The 23,594-nt window shown below is 44.5% G+C and overlaps 2 protein-coding genes across 2 annotated transcripts in view; one reads left to right on the plus strand and one right to left on the minus strand.

Annotated features, from left to right (window-relative positions):
* The window catches only part of cog5 (component of oligomeric golgi complex 5), a 78,355-nt gene that overhangs the window by 34,984 nt on the left and 19,777 nt on the right, over positions 1-23,594 (minus strand). Inside the window, exon 6 of the mRNA XM_085387792.1 lies at positions 21,825-21,945. Within this exon, the coding sequence (XP_085243918.1) occupies positions 21,825-21,945 (121 nt within the window). The remainder of the gene's footprint in view (positions 1-21,824; positions 21,946-23,594) is intronic.
* Positions 1,635-6,742, plus strand: LOC146650308 (G protein-coupled receptor 22-like). The gene is made up of 3 exons (XM_085387537.1): positions 1,635-1,757; positions 2,083-2,229; positions 5,278-6,742. Exons 1-3 carry the CDS (start codon positions 1,635-1,637, stop codon positions 6,328-6,330), a joined length of 1,323 nt encoding a protein of 440 aa, XP_085243663.1. The 3' UTR covers positions 6,331-6,742.

Raw genomic sequence — 23,594 nt, forward strand, 5'->3', positions numbered from 1 at the left:
AGTCTATGAATGATAAATCAGTGGATGGACTCCGTTAGTCCGACTGGTATATAAGGACTCTCTGTGCATGTGTGACTATCTCGGTGCTGACCTTGGTGCAACACTCCCTGCCCTTGGACCACAGGCCTCTAAAGTTCAGAGCAACAATCAAACAACCTTCCTTCCCCCCATTTTCAACCTTCTCCTTTCAGTGTTGTGCAGAACACGAGAACCTGACAAAGTCTCACAGGTGCGTTAGCCCCTAACGGGACTTTCATAATCTCCAAAGATCAAAAGCTGAATATGTCCTGAAAAGCTGGAAGCAGAGCAGAGAGGAGGATTGTTTTGGTGCTGGCATCATTTTCAGGCAGAGATGACACTGGAGGCAACAGTTTAAGCACAACGGACAATGACAGGACAGAGCTTTACATGAAAGACGCCATTGATGTTAGTTCACTGGTGCAAATCACATGCACCCCGAAGAGGGGTGGGTGTGCACTGCACAGACTTTTACCACTGGATAACTGGAACCAGTATCCCTGAACATCAAAAGCTGCAAAAGAGATGGATCAAACAAATGAACTTTACCAAGTCCGGAGACAGTGGAGTGGTCCAACATGCTTCTAATACTGCTAAGCTGGAGAGGACACCGCTAGGAGGAAGTGGTGAGTTTAAACCTCTCGTGTCAGTCTTAGACGATTACAGTTGACTTGTTCCCAACGAGAACACTACAAGTCCTAAAGCTAAAGAACCTGGGTGTACGTGGAACCAATGAAAATGTGTGTTCAAGGCAAAACAAATATATACATAAATGTTTTTATAGATATTTTATATATTAAACAGCTACACTAATGGAAAGCTTACTTTCACTTGGCGTGGCTGTAAACATGGAAAATAACTACAGTAACTGCAAAAAAAATGTTAAAAACACTCGAGTAAAAGGTCACTGGCTGTTCTCTTCACACACCTGGCCAATAACGACATGCTTTTCTTGGTTAAAGCACTGCTCTTTATACAAACATGTGTCCAGTTCCACTTTGGTAAAATCATTTTAAGCCTTCTGGAGTCTTAGAAATGTTCTAATACAAACTAACCTAACCTTAACCATTGGCACATGTATTTGATGTTCAGGGTTTTCTTTCCCGTTTGACTGCAGCTATCCAAAGACCGTCTTTGGTTTTTACCGAACCCTTTTCAAATTTCTACTAAATGAATTCCTGCATTTTGCTGGTGAATGATCCTTTCAGTCTGAAATCTTATCACACACTTACCCCATCCATTTCTGACGTTTTCAAGACAACGAATAATCATCATGAAAAAGACATGCAAGCAGTTCTGAAGATATAATAGTGTCTGTAATTCTGACCGCTTAACACTGATTTCTTTAACTTGGTTTCCACTGTGAAGTATACATTACTTAAATTAGATTTTCAACAAGCACAATTAAATGATCAAAGAGTAGCAATGTCACGCAAGGGGAAAGCTTTGTGCTTGTAGACGATCCATTCTTCACTAAAACCAAGCGCAGTGTCCTTTGCAGGGTTTGCCGGTTTGATGACACTTGAACAAATCTTTCATATAACTAAGCTTTCACACTTCTGAACAGTCTGTGTTTGTGCAAACTACTCTTCAGGCCTCTTCCTCCTATCAAGATAATGCACACGTCCTCAGTGTTGATGTCTGCAGCCACCATGAGCAACACGACTGTGCTTGACACCGCTGACCCATCTGATCTTGACATGAACTCTTCTGAGGAAATATATCCCATCAGCTTCCAGGTATTGCTGCACCCTTATAGACGCATCTTAGATTGAACTTCAAAAGGAGATCAGAGACTCTGTGACCTCCTTTAACTTCTTTAATAAAATGTTTCTAATATAGGTGCTTTTAAGTAATAAAATTATATTATTGTTTTTAAACATCTGATGTCTTCTCACATCGGTTTCTTTTATCAGCAATTTCATTTTATTATTATTACTATTATTAGTAATATTACACAGCTGTAGGATATTTGCTTACAGTCAAATAAAAAATACGTAATTTAACTTCTACAAAATGTTCAGTGAAGCGTCCTCATATCCTCCAATGTCTTTCTGTCGACAGGCTTCTCTGACAGGCTTCTTGCTGTTGGAGATCATTCTGGGTCTGAGCTCCAACCTCACTGTGCTGATCCTCTACTGTATGAAGCAGAACCTCATCAGCTCCGTGTCCAACATCATCACCATGAACCTGCATGTGGTTGATGTGTTGGTGAGTAGGGATGTGCGCCAAAAACAGCTTCACAGCTCTGCTTGCATTGATCACACTACGTGCTCACTGTGTCAGGCAACTGGTTTATCAGTAACTCAAGTAATCCAACAACGAGCTCCAATTCAAACCATCATGTGTCAGAAAGGCATAAACAGCCTCATACCAAAGCAATATCAGCACAGCAGATAATGAAAAGCTGAGTGCGAACATGACAGTGAGGAACACAAAAATGTGCATTTTAGCCTCATTCTTATTTATGCACACACTGCCGTTACCTGCTCCAGCGCCCAATGACCTCTGAAGAAGGCCAACGCCATTTCCTCCACTGCAGTCATTGTTTCCACTAACAACACTATCAGAGTCAGCTGCTAAGAGGCATTTCATAGCACTATGGGTTACCACTGAACGATTCTGAGGTTCTCACATCATTGAGAACGATTATGTCACTAACGTTTGTTTTCTAAGAGTGTAGTGTTGTTTAACTGCTCTACAGGGGAAGACCCTGCAGGTGGAGTGGATGTGATGAATCATAGTCAGCCCATTAATAATACTGTATTTTTAAAAATCCTATGTACTAACCTCGCTAAACCCATATTTTTAAATGTCATGCAAAAACACAAACTTGTAGCACATATCTGCATCTCCATTACAAGCATGTGAATAGGTTCAGAGACTGAAAGCAGCAGTACATTTTGTCCAATTAAAGTTGACACTGAACCTTTTGTTGAGCAGGTAGATGAAACCATATGTAAACAGTAGGGGTGCAACGATACACAAAATTCACGGTTCGGTTCGGTTCGATACTTTGGTGTCACGGTTCGATATTTTTTCGATACAAAAAAATGTTCATGCCTTTTTAATTTGTCATTTATTAAAATTATAAATATATATTTTAACTCAAAAGTACAGTTTTTAAATTTAACCCTAACCCTTGTGCGTGTTTTTTTATTTTGACAGCGAATGCGCACCTGCGGACCACTTATGTGCAGCCCTGGTTATTTAGCTCGTCATATTGCAGCCACAGAAATTCTTTTGTCCATGAAACCATAAAGCTGCACTTTCTTTTTGCCTTATAGTCTGATTTGTCATAACTTCTCCGTTTTGTGGTAAGCTTTTCTTTGGCTGTCACTTCTTCACCCTGACCTGTCTTATTTGGCTCAGCAGAACTGAAATATAAATCCTGCTGCTTTTACACACGGACTCACATAAGCTCAGCGATTCTCTGCGCGATCAACCTCTCACATGTTTAAGCTGCGGGAGATTTCACTTGTCATGTTTGCATAGTAAGCTAACGATTAATAAGACGATGTCAGAGGAATTGGTGCACAAATTATCATCACTCACAGATCAGTGCTGTCGCTCTCTATACATAGTTTGCACGATTGCAAAGTGAAAGCAAAAAAACAAGCGCAAATTCAAACGCGACTTCAATATGTCACATATTGACAGTGGCTCACCGATGCCAATGACATAATTACCCAGCTACATTTCCGAAAGAATGCAAAAGCATTGACATATATTTTTCCTTCCTACAATAGCCCGACGGGCAGGGCAGAGAGATTTTGGTAGCCCGACTGGAAAAATCGCTAGCCCCAGGACGTCGGGCTAGCGATATTGCGAGCCCTGTATCTGATTGAGGAATCCCTCATCTTTGGAAAAGAGAGTTTATTACAGAGAAATGGCTCTTTCCAAAATAAAAGCTATACTATCCGCTTCTTCTGGGCTATATTCTCAGCAGCATATTAAACATATCAGGTCCCCATAAGGAGAATCACGTGCTAACAGCTGTCTAAATGACTCGGCTAAAGTTTGTAGCATGCATGCTTGTTGTTTTTGTCTTTGCACTAGGATGATGTCGGTGTAAATGTGCAGTCATATTCGTTGTGTTCCCACTAGTGCTTTCAGGTTAATCTCGTTGAAATGACCTTAACGCCACAACACGGCAAATCTCCGTTAACGAGCTACCCCTGATCGCCCCGTGCATGGGGCTAGACGGTCAACACGTTAACGAGCTAACTGCGCTAACACACTAGTTCCCACCCATGTAATTGAGCATTGCGTGGCACATCCAACATACCGTTTTACTTTAGTCCATGACGCGCTTACCTTCAGAGTCATGCGTCACATGAAAACCAAAATAATTCCAAACGCCAGATCTGAATGAGGGTGGGGGAGGTTCAATTTGCCATGTTGCAAGGAGAGCTTAACTTCTGTCTCGCTAGCTTGCACTGCGCTCTTCCTTCTGACGATGCTGTCTGTGTTGAGCGCTCAGTGGATCTGCGCTCGACAGTGCAGCCTAGGCGGAGTAGTCAAACGCAGATTCACTGAGCGCTCAACACAGACAGCATCGTCAGAAGGAAAGTTGATAAAATAAATTACAAATTTTGTATTGTTCGATACATATGCGTACCGAACCGAAAGCACTGTATCAAACGGTTCAATATCGATACGAATATTGCAGGGTCTTTATCAAAAACTCGTCCCCAGTTTGGCTGTGCACAGTTCTGATTGTCATATTTAACTGTATGTTTCTTTTCTTCCTGCCCACTCCTGTTTACCAACAGCAGCAGAGGTATACCAAGGTTAATACAGGCAATTAATACCAAACAATACTGTGGGAAAAAACTTAAACAGTTAACAGAAATGCATATTAAAAATACTGGTAGCTGCCAGTGTTACCCCTCAGCCTCACAGTAGATAGATATGATTTCCTTCTTATCTTATTGCAAGATTTTCAGGAAACCAAACCTCTGACCTTGACCTTAAGGTCGAGGTCACTGAAATTTGAGCTCATCTGAGATGTTTAACAGTTGTGCCTATGGTATGAATTTCACAATCCTACGTGGCTTCTTTCTCAAGCTATCGGATTCAGAAAGTTGGTTGCCCGCTCAACAATAACTCATCAGCCTTTTACAGCCGAGGGATAAAAACTGGACTTGGAGGAAAAAATTAAAGAATAAATTCAATAAGCCTGCCTTTAACCAATACATGAAATAAAATCAAACATGTTGCATTTGGGACATGATCTGTCTCCGTCTCTACTTCCAGATATGCGTGTGCTGCATCCCACTGACAACTATGGTGATTCTGATTCCACTGGAGGTGGACACAGCCATGATGTGCTGCTTCCATGAAGCCTGCGTCTCCTTCACGAGTGTAGCAACCGCCGCTAATGTCCTAGCCATCACCGTGGACCGTTATGACATCTCAGTACGTCCAGCGAACCGTGTGCTTACAATGGGCCGAGCTGTGGTTCTGCTGGGATCCATCTGGGCTTTATCCTTTTTCAGTTTCCTCGTTCCATTCATGGAAGTGGGCTTCTTTATCAGATCCAGTTCATATCTTTTGAACCAGACTACAGTGGTGACTGTACCTCATACAAATGAGTACTACACAGAGGTGGGTCTGTACTATCACTTGCTAGCACAGATTCCTATATTCTTTTTCACAGCTGTTGTAATGCTGGTGACTTACTACAAGATTCTTCAGGCTCTTAACATTCGCATTGGAACACGGTTTCAGAACAACTTGCCTAAAAAGAAGCAAAAGAGCAAAAACACCATCTCTCTTAGCACTGCAACACAAGCAGAGTCAACTGAGGTTTCACAGAGCAGTACAGGTGTCAGGGCAGGTGGAAATGCACCTTTGGGCATGCGAGCATCAGTGTCTGTGATTATTGCACTAAGACGAGCCGTAAAACGTCATCGAGAGAGAAGGGAGAGGCAGAAACGAGTCTTCAGAATGTCTCTTCTCATCATTTCCACGTTCTTATTTTGTTGGACTCCAATAACTGTACTCAACACGATCATCCTCAGTACTGGACCCAGTGATCTGGCTGATCGCCTCCGCCTGGGTTTCTTGGTAATGGCCTATGGAACCACCATCTTTCACCCACTCCTCTACGCCTTCACCCGGCAGAAGTTCCAAAAGGTTTTGAAGAGCAAGATGAAGAAGAGGGTGGTGTCTGTTGTTGAAGCTGACCCTACACCAAACAATGTGGTCATACATAACTCATGGATCGACCCCAGGAGAAACAAGAAGGTCACCTTTGAGGACACAGATGCCAGACAAAAATGTCTATGTTCACAGGACGCAGAGTAATGGGGCTAGCTCAAATGTAAATATGTCAAATATATACAATATATTGCTAAAAGGGAGATGGAGATGGAACAGGGGAGAAAAACTAAAGCTAAAATGGTGTGCTGATTAAACAATGGAATGCTTACACTATATTGCCAAAAATATTCCATATTATCAACAAAGAATTCAATTCTGGATTTAACAGGAAGTCAATGAAGGGAAGCCAATACAGGAGAAATCTGCTCTCTCTTTCTAGTCTGACTCTTGCTGCAGCATTTTGGATCAGCTGAAGGCTTTTCAGGGAGTTTTTAGGACTTCCTGATAATAATGAATTACAGTCGTCCAGCCTGGAAGTAATAAATGCATGAACTAGTTTTTCAGCGTCACTCTGAGACAGGATATTTCTAACTTTAGAGATGTTGCACAAATGGAAGAACGCAGTCTTACATATTTGTTTAATAGGTGCGTTGAAGGACATGTCCTGGTCAAAAATGACTCCAAGGTTCCTCACAGTGTTACTGGAGGCCAAGGTAATGCCATCCAGAGTAAGAATCTGCTTAGATACCATATTTCTAAGCTTTTCAGGGCCGAGTACAATAACCTCAGTTTGATCTGAAGTAAGAAGCAGAAAGTTAGCGGCCATCCAGGTCTTTATGTCTTTAAGACATTCCTGCAGTTTAACTCATTGGTGTGTGTTATCTGGCTTCATGGACAGATAGAGCTGGGTGTCATCTGCATAGCAGTGTAAATGTATGCTATGTCTTCTAATGATGCTGCCTAAGGGAAGCATGTATAATGTAAACAGAATTGGTCCTAGCACTGAACCCTGTGGAACTCCATAATTAACCTCAGTGTGTGAAGAGGACTCTCCATTTACATGCACAAACTGGAGTCTATTAGATAGATATGATACAAACCACTGCAGCACAGTACCTGTAATACCTACAGCATGTTCTAATCGCTCTAATAGGATATTATGGTCGACAGTATCGAACGCTGCACTGAGGTCTAGCAGGACAAGCACAGAGATGAGTCCACTGTCAGAGGCCATAAGAAGATCATTTGTAACCTTCACTAAAGCTGTTTCTGTGCTGTGATGAGCTCTGAAACCTGACTGAAACTCTTCAAATAAACCTCTGCAGATGATCTGTTAGCTGTTTGACAACTACTCTTTCAAGGATGTTTGATATGAAAGGAAGGTTGGAGATTGGCCTATAATTAGCTAAGACTGCTGGGTCTAGAGATGCTTTTTGAGTAAAGGTTTAACTACAGCCAGCTTGAAGGCCTGTGGTACATAGCCGATTATTAGAGATAGGTTGATCATATTTAAGATTGAAGCATTAATTAATGGCAGGACTTCTTTGAGGACGCCAGGTGGACACAAGAGGTGAAGGGAGCCACCAGGCTGAAGAAGGAGTCCCATCGGGCTTGGTTAGCCTGTGGGACTCCGGAGGCAGCCGACAGGCACCGACATGCCAAGCAGAACGCGGCGCGGGCAGTGGCTGAAGCAAAAACTCGGGTGTGGGAGGAGTTTGGAGAGGCCATAGAAAAAGACTTTCGGACTGTCTCGAAGAGATTCTGGCAAACCGTCAGGCGTCTCAGGAGGGGAAAGCGGTGCTCTACCTGCAGTGTGTATAGTGCTGGCGGAGCGCTGCTGACTTCGACTGAGAAAATTGTCAGGCGGTGGAAGGAATACTTCGAGGACCTGCATAATCCCACTGATGCGTCTTCCGAGGAGGAAGCAGAGTCTGGGGATGAGGGGAATGACCCGTCAATTTCTGGAGGCGAGGTCACTGAGGCAGTTAAACAACTCCTTGGTGGCAGAGCCCCTGGTGTTGATGAGGTCCGCCCCGAGGTCCTGAAGGCTCTGGACATGTAGGGCTGTCCTGGTTGACACGCCTCTACAATGTTGCTCGGAAATCAGGGGCAGTACCCCTGGACTGGCAGACCACGTGGTCCCCATCTTTAAGAAGGGGGACCAGAGGGTGTGTTCCAACTACAGGGGGATCACACTCAGCCTCCCTGGGAAAGTCTATGTCAGGGTGCTGGAAAGGAGAGTCCGTCCGCTAGTCGAACCTCGAATACAGGAGGAACAATGCAGTTTTCGTCCTGGTCGCGGAACACTGGACCAGCTCTTTATCCTCTCAGGGATACTTGAGGGTGTATGGGAGTTTGCCCAACCAGTCTACATGTGTTTTGTGGACTTGGAGAAGGCATTCGACCGTGTCCCTCGGGGTGTCCTGTGGGAGGTGCTGCGGGAGTATGGGGTGTCTGGCCCATTGCTACGGGCCATTCAATCCCTATACAACTGTTGCAAGATCTTGGTTCGCATTGCCGGCAATAAATTGGCCTCGTTCCCGGTGGGTGATGGGCTCCGCCAGGGCTGCCCTTTGTCACCGATTCTGTTCATAATTTTTATGGACAGGATTTCTAGGCGCAGCCAAGTGGCGGAGGGCTTTCACTTTGGTGGCCTCAGAATCTCATCTCTGCTTTTCATGGATGATGTGGTTCTGTTGGCTTCATCGGGTGAGGGCCTCCAGCTCGCACTGGAACGGTTCACAGCCGAGTGTGAAGCAGCGGGAATGAGGATCAGCACCTCCAAATCTGAGGCCATGGTTCTCAGCCAGAAAAGGGAGGAGTGCCCACTTCGGGTCGGGGATGAGTTCCTGCCCCAAGTGGAGGAGTTCAAGTACCTCGGAGTGATGGGAGAAGGGAGCCGGAGATTGACAGACGGATTGGTGCGGCGGCTGCAGTGATGCGGACGCTGCACCGGTCCGTCGTGGTGAAGAGGGAGCTGAGTGTAAAAGCGAAGCTCTCAATTTACCGGTTGAGCTACGTCCCTACCCCCACCTATTGCCACGAGCTGTGGGTAGTGACCGAAAGAACGAGATCGCGGATACAAGCGGCAGAAATGAGCTTCCTCCGAAGGGTGGCTGGCCTCTCCCTTAGAGATAGGGTGAGAAGTTCGGCCATCCGGGAGGGGCTCAGAGTAGAGCCGCTGCTCCTCCACATCGAAAGGAGCCAGCTGAGGTGGTTCGGGCATCTGACAAGGATGCCTCCTGGGCGCGGTGTTCCGGGCATGTCCCACCGGCAGGAGGCCCCGGGACAGACCCAGGACACGCTGGAGAGATTATATCTCTCGGCTGGCCTGGGAACGCCTTGGTGTCCCCCCGGATAAGCTGGAGGAGGTGGCTGGGGAGAGGGAGGTCTGGGCTTCTCTGCTTAGGCTGCTGCCCCCACGACCCGGCCCCGGATAAAGTGGATGAAGATGGATGGATGGATGGACTTCTTTGAGCAGTTTTGTAGGAATGGGGTCTAAAAGACACGTTGATGGTTTGGAGGAAGTAATTATTGAAGTTAACTCAGAAAGATCAATTGGAGAAAAAGAGTCTAAATGAATATCAATGGTACTGAAAGTAGCTGTAGATAATATTACATCTGTGGGATGATTATTGGTAATTTTTTCTGTAATGGTTAAAATTTTATTTGTGAAGAAGTTCATGAAGTCATTACTAGTTAACGTTAAAGGGATGGTTGGCTCAACAGAGCTCTGACTGTTTGTCAGCCTGGCTACAGAGCTGAAGAGAAACCTGGGGTTGTTCTTATTTTCTTCAATCAGTGACGAATAGTAAGATGTTCTGGCTTTGCGGAGGGCTTTCTTATAAAGCAACAAACTATTTCTCCAGGCTAAATGATGATCCTCTAAATTTATGACACGCCATTTCCTCTCCAGCTTACGAGTTATCTGCTTTAGGCTACGTGTTTGAGAATTATACCACGGAGTCAGGAGCTAAAGTTGTATGCAGGGAAGAAGTAAAAATATTTAAAAAAAAGATAATGGACCTGTGTGGCGACACTACCACTACTACTCCCACTCTGCAACATGTTGGTACAGAGCATTGAGGAAGATAATTATATTATTAATATTAAGATTAAGATTATATCCTTAAACTTAGTTACAGCACTTTGTGAAAGACATCTACTCTGATCAAATGTATTCCCCACTGCTATGTAACCCATTATTGTAAATTTATATACCATTAGAAAATGATCAGACAAGAGAGGGTTTTCTGGAAACACTGTAAAATGTTCAGTCTCTATGCCATATGTCAGAACAAGATCTAGGGTGTGATTAAAGTGGTGGGTGGGTTCTTTTACATTTTAAAAACTGAGAGAGACACTAAATTAGGCACAGGTGGACAATAGATAACGACAAAACTGCTTTGTTTTTTTTCCTCATTTTCCAACGAAGGGCAGACAAAGCTAAGTGTCAGCCTTTCAAATGATTTAAAACTGTCTCTGGGTCTTTTGATTGTTGATTAATAATTGTTTGGCAAAGTTACTCACCTATTCAAATCATAAAATTCTGGTGTTCCAATCACTTCCATGACCGCAGGTACATAAGCCCAAGCACCTAGGCATGCAGATTGCTTTCCACAATTACTTGTGAAAGAAAAGGTTGCTCTCTGGAGCTCAGTGAATTCCAGCATGGTAGTGTGATAGGGTACTACCTGTGCAACATGTCTAGTTGTGAAATCTTCTCACTACCTAATATTCTAAAGTCAACTGTTAGTGGTATTGTATTATAGCAAAGTGGAACAACAGCTACTTAATGTAGATCATAGGTAGACCATGTAAAATCACAGAATGCGGTCAGCGGATGCCGCATAGTACACAGAAGTCGCCAACTTTCTGCAGACTCAGTTTCTACGGACCTCCAAACTTCCTGTGGCCTTCAGATGAGCTCAAGAACAGTGTGTAGAGTTCTTCATGGAATGGATTTCCATGGACGAGCAGCTGCATCCAAGCCTTACATCACCAAGTGCAATGCAAAGTGTTGATTGTAGTGGTGTAAAGCATGGCACTACTGGACTCTAGAGAGTCCTTCACTTCTTTACAGTGCAGAATCTCACTTTCCCACCTGGCAATCCAATGGACAAGTCCTGGTTTGGTGGTTGTCAGGAGAATGGCACTTGTCTGACTCTACAGGGCCAAGTGTAAAGTTGAGTGAAGGAATTGGGGTGAGGGATTGTTTTTCAGAAGTCCGGCCCAGGCCCCGAGTAGGGATGGGTACCGGTATCGCACCGGTTCTGACATAAACAGTAGTAACCAGACCGAAAAGCAGCGCACATTTCGGTGCTTTATTTCCCTGAGATGTCATACACTTTGGATTTTAGCCAATCATTTTACCTTTCCAAGGATAGTCGGCAGGCCCAGGTATGTAAGTTCTTTTAGAGCAGAGCTACAGATTAAAAATGCCCAAGGCAAAGCGGTCAAAAGTCTGGCTGTACTTCACAGCAAAAGATGCAAACTCAGCAGCCTGCAACAAGTGCTTTAAGGTGATACTGTGCAAAGGAGGTAACACCTCGAATCTGATGAAACGCCTGGCGACGCATAGCGTTTTGTTAAAAGCCGAGAAATGCACCGTATTTGATAGCTTGCTGCGAGACCTCACACCGAGTGCAGGTGTGGTGCCTGTTATCGGACCCGGAGTTAGCAACATCCCCCAAGAACCCGAAGAGGAGAGTCCTGGCCCCTAGCCCTGCCAGTGTAGCAGAAATGATGACGGATGATGATGCAGCAGCAGCCGTTCTTCTCTGCATGAGTAGCTTAATGTTGTTCGTGTGTAATTTACGTTGAGTAGGCTAACCACGTTATTACATTAATGCATGTAAGGTGAACTAGCAAACACCGTCGTAGTTACATGCGGCTGTCTTCATGTTTGATGGCAGGTACTCCCTTCACCCTGGCCAAAAAGGCTAAAATGACCAAAGAAAAAGTGGAAAACAGCTAAACATGAGAAACAAATACTTTTGGCAATATAGTTTGTATTTAGTGAGCTACCTGAAATATAAACTAATATGCCAACTTCAGATAAGCCAATGAGTTCATGTCCCCTGAAAACAAAGGAATAAACAGAAAAAAAGAAGGGTTTTGTATATTTTGTATACACATCACATGTCATAAGGGAAATCACCAGTAGCTTGAGTTTAAGAACTGCATATCGTTTTTTGTTTTTCTTATCTCAGTGCAAAAGAAAATTCTCAAGATAGGCATCATAGATACACGAAGAGAGTAACATATTGGTATGTGCTGTGAAATGTTGTGGAGTGCCAAGGACTATTTAGTCAATAAATGCTCATCTAAGCAGCAGTGTTTGTTATTTTCTGGTAATACAGTATGAGAAGAACATCTGTTCTGTTCATACCTTGATATTGTTTGTTACCATTTGTAATAAACTACACAACAAGTGGCAGTACGCCTGGTGATTTTCCACCTGGAGCAAGCGTGACAAGCGAAATATCATTTCTCCTTCACTTCCTCCCTCACCCTTCATCAAATTCCTATTTTTAGATTTTTCTGGAAATGATGCAAAGGCTTCAAATCTATTGACTCAACTACTCATTCTCTAAAACAACCGTTTTAGAGACCAAACCATTGTTTCTCAGTGGCTCAGGAGGTATAGCAGGTCATCTATTAATCAGAAGGCTGATGGTTTGATCCCCACATAGCCTTGGGCAAAACACTAACTCCAGTTGCCCTCCGATGCATCCGTCAGAGTATGAATGTGTTCTTAGATAGAAAGCACTTGCATAGAAAAAACATATGAAAAAGCGCTTGTGTGAATGAGGCAAGTTGTATCAAAGTGCTTATAGTGGTCAGATCGGGTAGAAAAGCACTATAAAGTAAATTATATAAATTATTTAGGTACAGTGCGCATGCCTTACATGCTGTAAAAGTGCCTTGCAAATCACAAGACAACCCTCTTTAGTCCAACCAAAGTGATTCCCGGACCCAGGAGTGTGAAGCACAACCAAAACAAAAGGAATTTAGTAAAGCTGACTTAGTTGTTGGAAGGCAACCTTCTGTTAGAGCAGACAGCACAAACTGAGACCACCGATACAAATGTGTTGCCGTGTTGGAGAGCACTGAGGACTCTGACCCAATTTAACAGCTCTTTGCAGCCGATGGAATTTGTGAGTGAGTGTGTGTTTACATATGTGAGTGTGGTATGAGAAGTGGTCACAGGCAGCTGAAAATACTTGTCCTTGTGAACCTGTTCTGTATCGCTTAATGCCCTGTGATAACTAAGAGTAGTGTAGCACATAGATAACTGATGGCAGTTACATGAAATGCTTCATTATCACTTTTTCTCTTGTGACACTAGAAGGTCACACAGGCCTACGCAGCTACAATTACAACTGGGAGAATCAGCACAAGGCTGTGATGGAGTGCTGACAGAGGGCATCAGGGTCTAAAGGCCACTTTTGTGACCACAGAGAGAATTAAAACTTTAAAATCTGAGGAACTTGGAAAGAAAAGCGACTGGACTTCTTGAAGACGTTTCACGTCTCATTTGAGAAGCTTCCTCAGTTCTAAGTCCAAATGGTGGACAGTCCCACGTATCGCCTTGACAACATTAAAATCACGGTAGGCAATGAATTTTTTGATTTTGAATGATCAAAAAACCGAGATTGAACTATTTGGACCTCCTGACCCTCGTTCCTCTCTTAAGGGTGACCTTGGCCCTTTGGAAAACTCTGTTCTTTGATGGCAGATTTTCATTTGAGAAACAAATAAATTCTGTTGTAAGAGCCATCTTCTTTCAGCTGAGGGCCCTTGCTAAGAACATCTTCTCACCCAGGCTCGACCACTGCAATAGTCTGTATTTTGGTATCAGCCAGGCTCTGCTCTCTCTTCTTCATATTGTTAAGAACGCTGCAGCCCAACTCCTGCCAGGCACACGTAAACACCATCATATTTCCCCAGTCTTGGCTCGTTTACACTCTGCTTCCAGAACGTTATAGAATCAACTGTAAGATTTCATTGCTCGTTTTTAACTCTCTAAAATAGATTAGCTCCTTTGTACCTCTCTGTTCTTTTAACCAAACATACTCCAAACCAAACTCTCAGGTCAGCTGATAAGTTGATTCTGATTGTTACTAGAAGCAGACTGAAACACAGAGGAGACCGAGATTTGTGATTGTTGCACCTAAACTTTGGAACAGTCTGCCTCTTCAAATAAAGATCTCTCCAACACTCGACATTTTTAAAACCCGTCTGAAGACACATCTTTACTCTCTAGCTTTTAATTGTGACCCAGGTGTTTAGCTTTTGTGTCTTGCTTCTTTATTTTTCACTCTGTACAGCACTTTGGTCAACCTGTGTAGGTTTTAAATGTGCTTATAAATAAATTGACTTAAGAGGGTCATTGACCCACTATTGATAACACTCCTCATCACATGAGCTAAGGTGTGAAAAAGGGTGTGGGTCATTATCAGTAGAGGTTTCCGGTGAAACCACTGTCATCAGTCAGGTATGCCCATGCTGGGGGTGGGCATTAAACAACCTGGGGTCAACCTCATGGCTCACAGCTTATCAGATCTATGATATCCTTCACCCACTAACAAATCACAGAGTTCAAAGCACAGTTTACTCTACTGAACTGAACAACAAGGGGCCTTAGTTGGGACTCCATGTCTCTGAACAAGGCCAAACTGTGAGCAACAGCTTCCAGCTCAGACGCTCAAAGTATTTTATGATGGGAAGCCCTCCTGGCATCAGAAGCAAACGAGTGGCCTGTGAAGAGAGTGAAATCCCAAAGTACAACACCAAGATTACTGTTAGTGTGTAGTATCCACTTTGAAACATACAGATGGCACCTTTGGAGTGATGGCTCTGGAATGACTTTCCTTCATTCCCATGTTTCACCAAATCAGGGAAGTTTTTTTATAAAACAACTAGGTGGGAATAAACACAGACATCTGGGTAATTAAGTGTGTCTTATTGTTCATGCATGTCTTTTTTCAATTATTATTTTGCTTTTCATCTTGGTGTCAAGCACTTTAAATTTTTCTGGGAAAGGTGCTTTATAAAAAACTGAAGAAAGACAGACAACACAACAGAAAGTTTTCAACCAAGAGCCAGAAAGAAGGTTTGACTGGAGGCGCATGCAAAAAGTGTGCAGTGTATTTGCAAACTAAAGAGCCATTTCATAGAGCTCTGTGAAAAATAGCCAAAGCCTCCATGCACTGAGTGTGTTTAGGGCTCTGAACAGAGGTGTGGGCACGGATATTGGCACTGAGCCTGCTTCCAGCATCGCGAGGACGCTTTGCTGATGTATGCAAAGTAGTGCTGTCAGCGTTAATCTCATTAAAATGACATTGACGGCATAAGCGCATTAAAAATTCAAATTCAAATTTTATTTGTCACGTACACAGTCATACACAGTACGATATGTAGTGAAATGCTTGGACAACTGCTCGTGACCTAAAGAAAACAAAAAAGGAAAAGGCTATGAATAAGATAGGAAATAAATATGAAAAATTAAAAAGGGTAAATTTAACTAGGAAGGAATAAAATATAAATTAAGGTTAAAAATGAAATAACTGTACAACACAAATTAGAATGAAGGGTAAATTTAACTGGGAAGAATAAGATAAAATATATAAATTAAAGTTGAAAATAAAATAACTGTACAACAAAATACACATTACACAATATAGAACTATATAAGAATGTATGAAGAAATCTAAATATAAATAAATATATACACAATAACAGCAGCTGTACAAGTATTAACTGGAAATGAAGAATATAGTGACCAGTGTTGTGCAAAAACAAAGTCCAGAAAGTCCAGTGTGTGTGTAAGAACCATATGTGTGGGTCAGTACTGTGTGGGGGTGTGATTGAGAGACCGTATCGCCTGCGGGAAGAAGCTCCTCCTCAGTCTCTCTGTGTTGGTCTTCAGGGAGCGGAATCGCTTTCCTGACCTCAGCAGAGAGAACAGTCTGTTGTTGGGATGGCTGAGGTCCTTCACCATCTTCCTGGCCTTGGTCCGGCACCGCCTGCTGTAGATTGAGTGCAGGTCAGGGAGCTCGGAGCGGATGGCGCGCTCAGCTGACCGCACAACCCTCTGTAGAGCTCGTCTGTCCTGCATGGTGCTGTTCCCGAACCAGGTTAAGATGTTTCCCGCCAGGATGCTCTCTATGGTGCACGAGTAAAAGTTCCTGAGCACCTTGGAGGGCAGTTGGAAGTCTCTCAAGCGTCTGAGGTGGTAGAGACGCTGTCGGGCCTTTTTCACCACGGTGTTGATGTGACAGGACCATGACAGGTCCTGCGTGATGTGAACTCCGAGGTATTTGAAGCTGTCCACTCTCTCCACTGGGCACTCGTTGATGACGGGGGTCTGGTAGTTCCTCTCCTGCTTAGTGCTGAAGTCCACTATCAGCTCCTTTGTCTTACTGACGTTTAGAAGGAGGTTGTTCCTCTGGCACCAGTTCTCCAGATTCCTAATCTCCTTCAGGTAGGCCGTCTCGTTGTTATCAGAGATCAGGCCCACCACGACGGTGTCGTCAGCAAACTTGATGATGGTGGTGGAGCTGGTAGTGGCCACACAGTCATATGTGTACAAAGAGTACAGCAGGGGGCTCAGAACACACCCCTGGGGGGCTCCAGTGCTGAGAGTGGTGGAGGCTGAGACATGTCCGCCCATCCTTACTGCCTGTGGTCTGCCAGTTAGGAAGTTGGAGATCCACTGACACATAGATGAGCTGAGTCCCAGATGCTCCAGCTTGGTGGTGAGTGTGGAGGGAATTATGGTGTTAAATGCAGAGCTGTAGTCTATGAAGAGCATTTTAACATAATTCCCCCTTCTAGTGTCCAAGTGGGTGAGTGATGTGTGGAGGAGATGAGAGATGGCATCGTCTGTGGAACGATTTGGACGGTAAGCGAACTGTAGTGGGTCCAGTGTGTCTGGTAGTGAAGAAATGATGAAGTCTCTGACCAGGCGTTCAAAGCACTTCATCACTACTGAGGTGAGGGCTACAGGGCGATAGTCATTGAGAGAAGCAGGGTGGGGTTTCTTCGGGACAGGAACAATGATGGACTCTTTGAAGCATGTGGGGATCACCGACTGAGGTAAAGAGATGTTGAATATCTCAGTGAACACAGGAGCTAGCTGGTATGCGCAGTCTCTTAGGATACGACCTGGGATGCCGTCTGGTCCTGCTGCTTTCCTGGTGTTCACTCTCTTGAAGGCTCTCCTTACTTCATGCTCGGAGATGACGAGCACGTTTCCGGTGCTGGCAGTATCTTCCTGTCTGCAGCCGTTAGCGCCGCTAACACTAGCATTGTTGGAGACCTTAGCTGCAGCCTCGAAGCGAGCATAGAAAGTGTTCAGCTCGTCTGCCAGAGTCACGGCCGCGTTCGTCATACCGGTTGTTGGTGCTTTATAGTCCGTTATTGTCCTTAGTCCCCGCCACAGGCTCCTAGAGTCACTCTGTTGGAGTTGTGACTCTAGTTTCCTCCCGTAGCGCTGCTTCGCCTCTTTCACCGCCCTCCGCACGTTATATGACGCGGCTTTGTACGGGTCCATGTCCCCCGTCGTGAGTCCCGTGTTGTAGGCAGCGGTGCGGGATCTCAGAGCGTCGCGGATGGTTTTATCCACCCACGGCTTCTGGTTGGGAAACGTTGTGATAGTCTTTGTCTCCACGGTATCATCCGCTAGTTTCCCGATGAATCCCACAACCGCTTCCGTAAACACGTTGACGTCATCGTCGGAGCTGTTTCTGAACATGCCCCAGTCTGCGTCATCGAGTGCGTCCTGTAACGCGGCCACCGATTGATCCGTCCAGCGCGCGACCTTCCTCTGAACCGGAACTTCCTGTTTCAGCCTTTGTTTGTATTTTGGCATGAGGAAGATGGCGGCGTGATCAGATTTGCCAAACGGAGGGCGGGATTGTGCCTTGTAGCCGTCCTTGACCGTAGTGTAGCAGTGGTCCAGTGTCCTTTCACCCCTGGTGGGGCAGGTGATGTGTTGATAAAAGTTCGGCGCTGCGCGTTTGAGGTTGGCGCTATTAAAGTCCCCCATCACAATAAGCGCAGCGTCCCGGTGTTGTGTCTGGTGCTGTGTGAGTGCCTCATGCAGCTCGCATAAGGCGGTGACCGTGTCCGCTTGTGGTGGAATATAAACGGCACTTATAATGACCGATGTAAATTCCCGAGGTAGATAAAAAGGACGACACATGATGGACAGTAGTTCCAGATTTGGTGTGCAGGAGCGTGTGAGAGGAACAACGTTCGCACTGTTGCACCAGTTGTTGTTCACCATTAAACACACGCCGCCTCCCCTTGACTTCCCCGAGTCCCGTGTCCTGTTCATGCGGTGAACCGAGAAGAACTCGGCCGGCTGGATGGCGTGGTCCGGCACCGCTGGGTTCAGCCATGTCTCGGTGAAGCAGAGGAGATTGCAGTCCCGAATGTCTCTCTGGAACTTTATCCTGGCCCTGAGGTCGTCAAGCTTGTTCTCCAGTGACTGGACGTTGGCGAGCAGGATGCTAGGCAGAGGTGTGCGGTGTGCACGAGCTCTCAGCCTGTTCCTGACGCCGGCTCGCTTCCCTCTAGGCCGCCGCCGCTTCCCTTTGTTCTCCCTCGAGATCTCACTCGGCCAGCTCGGATCCGGAGTTAAAAACTTCGAATTGTGAGTACATTGTATACCAATAGAAACAAGAGTGTCACTGTCATACCTAATGTACCCAATGGTGATGATTTTGCCAATTTAGAAACGCTGAAAACTAACTTAAAAAACAAAGACAAAGAAAAAGTGGTCGGAGCAGTCGTGACGGCAGCCGACCTCACCGGCGCCATCTCATCTTATCTTATATTAACTAATCTCCGTTAGCGAGTTAGTGCCGTGCAGCCGCCCACGATCTGCACTAACGCTTTAACGAGCTGACTGCGCTAACGCGTTGACGCTGTGCAGCCACACACACGGGGCGATCTGCGCTAACTCGCTAATGGAGATTTGCTGCGTTACATGCATTTTAATGAGATTAACGCTGACAGCACGAATGCAAAGCTATCCTGGCTGGGACTCCCCATACTAGCGAGCTGGAGGATCGACCTTTGACCTCTTTGGATCGGCTCCATTCACACCCATTCATACATGCACTAATTTTCTATGTAGAAGTGCTTTCTGTCAAACACATATGCTATCAATCTAACATGGGTCAGTGTCTGGCACCACCAGGAACTGAACCATCAACCTTCCAATTAGTAGATGGCTCTATACATGGGCCAAATAACTCTGAGCCACTGACCTGACAGTTGTTAGGCTGGACGCTGAATTACTATTAGCATTAACTAATGTTTCCACCACCATAACTTCAGTTTTCAGCATCACAAACATGTTGTAATACATGTACGTAAACCGAAAGGGTTTGTTGTTGTATGCAGTCAAACTGTTTCTAAAATGGAAACCGACGGGCAGTCATTCTGAAAGACTTTTCTCTTTTGAATATTCATTATTGCTCATTACTAAGAAAAGTATTTCTTATCCGATTACTTCATTAGTTGATGGAATCATCGATAGACTACTCGATTACTAAAATAATTAATTGCTGCAGAGGTCTTGGGACTGTTTGAAAACTGGAGTTTGTGAAAAGAACTTTACAAAAATAAATAAAAAACTAAACACTCGACAAAGTCTTTTGACTTCTCCTCATCATCAGCGCGTATGACGAAATCCTGTCCGAGTGGCGACACCTATGGTTTAGGAGAATACTGCGCCGCGGGTATAAATGGCTGCATCTGTGCGATGACCACTGCGAAGGGTATATTGGCACCTTAACTGTTCATCTTCATATTTTATTTTACCTTCTGTAGGTTTCTTGTAGATTTTCAGTGTAAAACAAACAGTAGTAGAATGGGATCAGTTGGATTGTCTTCACGTTGGAGCTTGTTGGGCAGACTGTTTGATTAAGGACTCCTGCCAGCTTTGTCCCAGGTTTTTATGGCGCTTACAGTAACAAAAGTGTTACAGTGATGCTAGAAAAGCTTCCTGCACTGCACCTGTTCTTTCCACTGCTCTCTGCCGTGAGTAGACGGACGATAAGTGCTACACAGTTGTGACTTTAACGAACCATCGAAGCAAAAGTTTTACATTTAAGATTTGTTTTTCAACAATTGATTACTCAATGAATTATTCCAGCCCTAACTGAAACCCACAGTGATTCCCAGTAAGGGTCTGTGCTTTGCACAACTGCAATCCTATCATTGTGCTGCCTTTGGTCTCTTCCAGTGTATCAAACAAGCACAGGAGGAGGTAAAAACACAAAAAAAAACCACCTTGTGCTCTGTTAACAGTCTGGTTACTTTGTGGAACTAAAGAGGGTAACGAACATCTTCTGTTCACGCTTTCAAGCCAAAATTCAGGCTAGTTGTTATTTTAAAAAATAAAATGATGTTTGAGTGTGACGACCTAAAACACATCCATTCTTCTAAACTGGGGGAAGCATGCCTCTTCTACTGAGCTTTTCTCTGTTTATGTTTGAGTCTCGTTCAGGTTCTGGATAGTGTTCTGCAGAATCAGCCCGGAGCATGCAGGCGTCACACTACAATTTAAAAATGAACAGTCCTGTCGTCACTGGAGCCACTGTACAAAACTCTTTTCATGTGATTGTATGGACTAAAAATACTTTTATGCTGCAGGGTTCATTACAATATCACACCTAACCCTGAACATCGAAGCGCCGAGAGTTCAGCCGTTTCCAAACTTATAGATATGTTAACCAAGGAAAAACCTCCTAAAAGTGCAACCTGCTGATGTTTTCACAGGAAAATTAAACGTCTACATATTCAGTCCAAACAAATCGAGGTAGCCCCTGAATATGACATTACATGTCTACATATTTGTTCATTTCATCTTCTTTGATGAGAAATGAGAGAACCCGGAGTACCCGGGTTCTCTCCGGGTACTCCGGCTTCCTCCCACCGTCCAAAGACATGCAGCTTGTGGGGATAGGTTAACTGATTAATCCAAATTGTCACTAGGTGTGAATGTGAGTGTGAATGGTTGTCTGTCCCTGTGTGTTGGCCCTGCGACAGACTGGCGACCTGTCCAGGGTGTACCCCGCCTTTCGCCCTATGACAGCTGGGATAAGCTCCAGCGCCCCCCGCGACCCTGAAAAGGATAAGCGGAAGCGAATGGATGGATCTTCTTTGATTGTCTGTGTTAATAAAAACCTGTCTGTTTCAAGTCTAACCTAAAGAAAGTAACACTTCATTGCCTTTTCCACTCAACAACAAGGTGAATATTGTGACACGCTGCGATGATATACCTGCTGCTTGGTCTGTGGTGTGTTTGTCTTCGGGACTACGCTGTTGTTTTTCTCTGTAGCCATTTTTCTCGTTCAAAAGCGACTGTTTTGATTTTCGTGAACGAGATCCTCTCACCACTCATTGACGCAGCTGACTAGCCAATCAGTCGCATGCAGTCTGTTGACTTTACTTGGCCAAGCAGGTGCTAAAAAAGTAGCTGGTATCAAATACAAGGTACTACCACCTAATGGAAAACCCAAAAACCAAGCTGAGTCGTGCCGAGCGGACTTGAGTAGGTATTAGTGGAAAAAGGCTTTAAAGTTACCGGTGTTCTAGGTGTTGAGTAGATCTGAGTTGTGAAAAACACACAGCTGCTTATGTAACAGTTGTTCTATGATAGACATGCATGTCCTTACCAAGCTCGTTAAGGCTCTGAGCCGCCTTGGTGATCTCCCTGCTGCCTCCTTGCAGCTGTCCCTGAAGCCTCTTGCTCAGATACAAGATGCGAATGATCCTCCGCAGAAGGTCACAGGCACCCTGCAGCAGTGAAGAAGGGAGGTGTTGAGACGACTGACGTAAACAAGAACTGAGAATTACACAACTAATTCCATTAATTGAGACACGGCAAAAAAGCAGTCAAGAACAACATGTTTCCAGTATGCTTCTCATTTTCATATCGCATTAAATGGTTTCTGTGCGATATGACGACATATATCAAGTGATGAAATTAAAACATCTATTGTTTCATACTATACACTATTGTTTGTTTTGTGGTGTCGCAAAATAAACCGTTTACTCAATATTTGTTCATTGTTTGGATGGTCACCATGTGGATGCAGAGAATCCCAGCATGACCAGTGAAGACGAGGCAGAACCAGGCAGCTCCAAACAGAAGGACCAGTCCAAACAAATCAAGGATCTTATTCCTAAATGAGGGGATCCCTCTGTAGCACGGATATGGTTTGGTTATGAAAAGTCTGACATGGACCAGAAAACTGTACTCTGCAAATTATGCAGGAAACCGGTCCCAGCTCAGACTTAAACATGGCAAACCTGTTCAACCACCTATGCAAGAATCACGTGACAGAGTGTGGAGAGAGTTTATGGATGAGAAGCAAAAAGCCGTCAGGTGCTCAAAATAAACCTTGGACTGAAACGTTAGAACAGGCTTTTCCCTGCAGCACGCCGTGTAGTAAATACAAAGCAAATTTCATGCGTTATCGGGATGAGAAACGTCTTATATCATGAGATTTTGGTCATATTGCACAGCCCTAGTTTCTGATGTATAAACTGCAAATAAACTGCATTTAATTGTTAGTTAAGTGAGTGTGTGTGGGGTGAAAAATGTAAACTTTTTTGTTACAGAAAAAAATAATGTGTAGACTTATATTTAGAAAGTTTTACTCATGTTTAATTATTTTTACTTATTACAGCCACAACTCTGCGATTGCAACGTCTCAAACCAGTAAATACGAGTCCTCCCAAATCACAAATTCACATATTCTGCGCCTTCACAACTTCTGCAACACTTCTTTTTCTTGGACTTTGTTGCTAATCTTGCACTTGCAGCTGGGGTAAGAAGTGGAGGTCAGTCAATCAGAAAGCAGGAGACCAAGCTCTCTCATCCCCGCTGATGTTGGATGCACAACCACAGAGCGCCACGGCAAGGTTTCCAAGCTGTGTTTCAGTGCATTAGCACTGCAATTAACGAGGAAGACGGCATCACCGGCCGTCTGCTGCGCTGCTGTGCTGACCAGCTAGCAGGTGTGTTCACTTACATCTTCAACGAGTCCCTGGCGAAGGCTGTGGTCCCCACATGCTTCAAAAGATCCACCATCATCCCTGTGCCCAAGAACAGCAAACCCTCATCCCTGAACGATTACCGGCCAGTTGCACTGACCTCGGTAGTAATGAAGGTGTTTGAGAGGCTGCTGAAGAACATCATCTCCTCCTCCATCCCAGACACCACAGATCCGCTGCAGTTCGCCTACAGATCCAACAGATCCACAGAGGATGCCATCGCCCACGTCCTACACACCACTCTCAGCCACGTGGACAAGAAACAGGGTAACTATGTGCGAATGCTGTTTGTTGATTACAGTTCAGCGTTTAACACAATAGTGCCCTGCAGACTGTTCACAAAGCTGAGGGATCTGGGACTTAACAGCCGTCTGTGTGCATGGGTG

Source organism: Rhamphochromis longiceps, linkage group LG17, assembly GCF_057381845.1.
Source record: "Rhamphochromis longiceps isolate RC_006_pf linkage group LG17, R_longiceps_female_GT1.1, whole genome shotgun sequence".
Classification (NCBI taxonomy): domain Eukaryota; kingdom Metazoa; phylum Chordata; class Actinopteri; order Cichliformes; family Cichlidae; genus Rhamphochromis; species Rhamphochromis longiceps.

What these genes read in the sequence shown, in the direction of transcription:
- LOC146650308 (XM_085387537.1), top strand. Translation starts at nt 1,635, where the DNA reads ATGCACACGTCCTCAGTGTTGATGTCTGCAGCCACCATGAGCAACACG. An exon ending in TATATCCCATCAGCTTCCAG is followed by an intron (nt 1,758 to 2,082) that starts GTATTGCTGCAC and finishes TTCTGTCGACAG; the next exon opens with GCTTCTCTGACAGGCTTCTT. An exon ending in TGCATGTGGTTGATGTGTTG is followed by an intron (nt 2,230 to 5,277) that starts GTGAGTAGGGAT and finishes CTCTACTTCCAG; the next exon opens with ATATGCGTGTGCTGCATCCC.